This window comes from Chaetura pelagica, unplaced genomic scaffold, assembly GCF_000747805.2.
Source record: "Chaetura pelagica isolate M959 unplaced genomic scaffold, ChaPel_1.0 scaffold436, whole genome shotgun sequence".
NCBI classification, from domain to species: Eukaryota; Metazoa; Chordata; class Aves; order Apodiformes; family Apodidae; genus Chaetura; species Chaetura pelagica.
In genome coordinates, this window is record NW_009953651.1 from 3,211,828 (window position 1) to 3,215,999 (window position 4,172).

Here is a 4,172-nt window from a genome sequence, read left to right on the forward strand (position 1 = left end):
TTTTTTTTTAATGTATTGACCCCACTGTTTGGAGTCAGACCCTGCTCAGTCTTCCAGCCCCACTCCCAGAGAACCCTCCCAATAAACTATATCCTGTCTATTAGCCTGGCCTGCTGAGCTGTGTGGGGCAAGGCTGTGCCCACATTTCTGCCCACCCTGCCTGGGGGCTGTACTGAGAGGGGGGTGGGGGAGCCCCTACAGCATCCCCCAACTCTCTCTGTCCCTGGGACAGGAGCCAGCTGGAGGACACACTGTGGCCCTGGACAGCTCTGCCCCTGGCCAGCCCTGGGTGGCACAGTCAGATGTGCAGCATTGGAGGGGATGGGTTGCAGCAGGCAGCCCTGCCCACACAGCAGCAGCAGGGCTGTGCTGCCTTCCTGCCCGTGTGCTGTAACCCTATGTCACTCTTCCCACCACCAGACATCAACGAGTGTGCCCAGGGCTTACACAACTGCAGCCAGCTCTGCACCAACACCCCTGGGGCACACACCTGCCGATGCCACCCAGGCTTCCGTCCCCTCGACCCCACTGCCAGGCACTGCTTGGGTGAGTACTTGCAGGCAGCGGGGCTGGCAGCCTGCTGTACCCCCACCTGCTGCTGCCAGGCACAGCCATGTTGTGCCTTGCTGTGCTCACTTTACCTGGCCCCATGCCACCCAAAACATGGGGGACAGAATGGAGAGATGGTGGCTGTGCAGGAGTTGATGGCATGAGGAGGCATCTGCCACCTGGCAGCCTTGGACACAAGTGGTGGCAGGACCACAGCTGTGTGGGCACAGACATTGGAAGTGCCTTTGAGTCCTAGCTTCACAAGCTGCCCCATGCCCCCTCCATTCCCTGCCCTGCCCTTGCTGGATGAGCCCTGTGCCCTTGGGACAATTCTGACCCTCTCCCATTCTCTTCCAGACATAGATGAGTGCCAGGCACAGCCTGGCCCATGTGACCACATCTGCCACAACAGCCCTGGCTCCTTCCACTGCCACTGCCACCACGGCTTCTCCCTGGTGGCAGGAGGGCGCTGCCAGCACAACTAGCCTGCCCCAGCGCTGCCAGGTGCCCCCCACTTGCCTCCAGCCCCGTGCTACCTATGCCCACTGCCAACTGAATAAACCCTTTCCTGCACTGGTTTCCCTCTGTGTCCCTGTCACTGGGGCCACAGAGCTGCCACATGGGGCTGTCCCTGGCAGCCCAGGCACTGCCCCATATCTCACTCTTATTTCCCCCCATGCTCATTCTTCTTGTGAGGATCTGTCGCCCAGTGTGCTGGGAGATGCCCAGCCCAGCTCTGTGCCCCCCACCATTGTTCTCCTACCCACTAAGATGCAGGATGACACAAGGCAGGTGGTAGGGGATGAAGCATGGGGTTTATTGAGGAAGGTGTCCATGCAGGGGGGCCCCAGTAGGAATGGTGAGGCCAGGGTCACCCTGCACACATGCCATGACTGAGCCAAAGGGAGTCCCATGGGGCAGAGTCTTCTTTCCAGTACCCTGGGAGAGTAATGGTGGCTCCATTCGGCCCTGCACCCAGGCACGGGCTCTTCCTCTCAAGAGTGGATGTCACAGGGACCCCTCTATTCCCCCTGTTCTGACACTGGCCTGTGAAGCCTCGTGCCTTGCAGCTGGGCCCAGGTGCCCTTTAGGGTCCCACCACAGGCCAGGTTGAGAATCAGGGTGCCAGCGGCAGATGCATGCAGGACTTGTGGGCAGGGGAGGGCTCAGCAGTAAGAGAGGAAGGGTCCTGGCGGAGCTGCTCCACCAGGCAGCCTGCCTGTGCTGGGGCAGGTCATTGGGCAGAGCGAGCAGGGGGCTGAAGGCAGCCAGGTACAGGCAGGACCTGCCAGGAGTGGGCAGGGAGCCTGCCTCGCCCATGTCACAGCTCAGCTTGGACCATGCTGGGCAGTGCACGTGCCTGGCGTACGCAGCCGAAGGGCAGGATCCTGCCCAGAACTGCAGCTCCCTGCTCTGGGCACAGGGTTAGGGGTTGGGGAATTTTTTGGGTCCAGCTAGGGATGGCACCAGGTCAGGCAGGCAGCAGAAGCAAGTGCCCAGTGTCATGGCAGCACTGAAGGATGCCCCTGGCATGGATGCTGGTGCCAGATGGATCAGGGCATGTGGCCAGGTCTGGGAAGCAGCAATAGGCAGCATGTGGTGCAGGGCTGGGGCAAATGCATGGCACCATCATGCAGATGAAGCTGCACCAGGGCTCTGCCAGGCTCCCTGTGCAGTGGGCACACCGTGGCTGAGCCCACCCTGCAGCACCAAGAGTGGGATGCCCCACGGAGGGGGTGCAGCAAGTGCTGGCAGTGCTCGTGGGTGTGGGGCTGAGCCTCCCCTTCCCTAAGCACTGCCTGGGGCTTTGCTGATCCCCTAGCTTCCTGACGCATGGCACGCAGGGCACTGCCCGCAGCAGGGCAAGCTCCTTCACTTGGGGCAGGGGCAGCAGCGTAGAGCACCCAGGGGGCTGTGGGAGCCCCTTGGCACTGTTTTAGCTCAGTGGAAAGCACCTGGGATGCCCCAGTACCAGCCCCTGCCCACAGTGGGTCTGAGCAGGGGCAGAGACACTGCAAGGAGCACAGAGCAGTGGGGGGTGGATAGCCCCAGTGGGCAGCCCCTGGCCCCCCCCTCCCACCCACCCTGGGCTCAGAAGCGAGTGCTCTGGTAGTGCAGCCTGCGGAGCTCGGAGAGGCCACTGTCCCGGCAGTACGAGTCCCTGCAGGGACTCTCTGCCAGTCACCGGCCCCCCACCCCGCCACCCCCCCCACCGCTGCTGCTGCTGGAGCTGCCGCTGCTGCACCGGTCCTCGTAGATGGAGATCTCGATCTGGGCCCTGCTAAGGATCATAGGTGGGATGTGCCAGCTGCAAATCCAGTCACCAAGCACCTGTTGCTGGTGTTGCCCCACCCCTCACCCTCGTCATCCCCCCCACACCTTGCTGACCAGAGGATACGACCCTCATGCCACGTTCCAGGGGGTCGGTGAGCAGCAGCCCCCGCGGTGCATAGATCTTCTCGTTCTGCTCCTGGATGTACTTGGAGATCTTCTTCAGGACCTGGTGGCACACGGAAGGACACTCAGGGCCTGCCAGCCTTTCTGCATGCTCTGGTCTCCAGCCCCCCTGCTCCCTCTGCCATCCCTGTGCCCACTGTCAGGCCTACAGCCATGACCATCCCTGAACCCTCCCCTGGGGCTCAGCACCTTCTCGTAGTGTGTCTCCATGCAGAGGAAGATGAAATAGGCAGTGGCACAGGCCAGGCACCCCTCCAGGTACGAGCTGCCCCCGATCTTCTCTGCCTCAGCGTAGAAGCCATTAAGGGTTTTCACTGTTTCTTCAAAGAGCTGCCGCTCGATCTAGAGCAGAAACTGGGGTGAAGAGAAGTCCCTACAGAGGCTGACCCCCTACAGTGCCCTACCCCCCTCCCTGGAGGGGTCTGCGGACCACTTAACTCCCTCCTCCCTCCATCTGATGCCTCAGCTCCCTGGCCCCTGCCCACTGCCCACCCATGCCAAAACCTACTGAGCCTGCAGCCCTTCACCAGAGCCTCCTGGTCCTCAGGAGCAGCGAAGCCACTGCAAGACCCTGAGCAAGGTGGCTGTGATGGCCTGCACCCAGCAGCACCATCTGGCCCAGGACCATACAAAACCCTCTGGGTGTCCCATGAATTCAGAACCCTTTCACCCCCGAGTCCCCACAGGGCACCAACAGAGGGCATCTCCCACCCCGTCAGCCTGTCAGGATCCCTACCCGGCTCTCCAGCTCAGGGGGGAACTTCGTCTGGAACTGGCATGTGGTCCCGTCGCTGTAATCCCGCTGCACGAAGACCTTGGTGGCCAGGGAAGCGCTGCGCCGCAGCTCCTGCAGGCTGTGCACCTGCAGGGCAGCGGGGTGAGCCGGGGGGCTGCGGCCGGGAGGTGACAGGCACTCCTGGTGGGCTCTGGGGACCCCAGGTCATGCCATTCCCCCCACATCAGGGCACGGGAGCCGCAGGCTCGAACACCCCGAGCAGAGAGACGCCAGCATGGGCTGTGTCATGCCACGAGCACAGCTCGGCTGCTGCACGCTCAGCTGTGTGTCCCCGGTGGGTCACATTCTGGGGAGGGGACAGTCCCCTGTCCCAGACAGCCTCTTGGCATGCAGCTCCCGGCAGGGGGAGGGGAGGGAACAGGGGCAGGGG

General features: G+C 62.7%; 2 protein-coding genes across 2 annotated transcripts in view; one reads left to right on the forward strand and one right to left on the reverse strand.

Annotated features, from left to right (window-relative positions):
- The window catches only part of CRTAC1 (cartilage acidic protein 1), a 21,661-nt gene extending 20,627 nt beyond the window's left edge, over positions 1 to 1,034 (forward strand). The window contains 2 exon segments of the mRNA XM_010000140.1: positions 421 to 546; positions 907 to 1,034. Of these exon segments, the coding sequence (XP_009998442.1) occupies positions 421 to 546; positions 907 to 1,034 (254 nt within the window).
- A 1,696-nt stretch (positions 1,035 to 2,730) lies between these two features.
- The window catches only part of GOLGA7B (golgin A7 family, member B), a 6,268-nt gene continuing 4,826 nt past the window's right edge, over positions 2,731 to 4,172 (reverse strand). The window contains exons 2-5 of the mRNA XM_010000141.1: positions 3,743 to 3,868; positions 3,196 to 3,348; positions 2,948 to 3,049; positions 2,731 to 2,820 (exon numbers count right to left, since the gene is read on the reverse strand). Of these exons, the coding sequence (XP_009998443.1) occupies positions 2,731 to 2,820; positions 2,948 to 3,049; positions 3,196 to 3,348; positions 3,743 to 3,868 (471 nt within the window). The remainder of the gene's footprint in view (positions 2,821 to 2,947; positions 3,050 to 3,195; positions 3,349 to 3,742; positions 3,869 to 4,172) is intronic.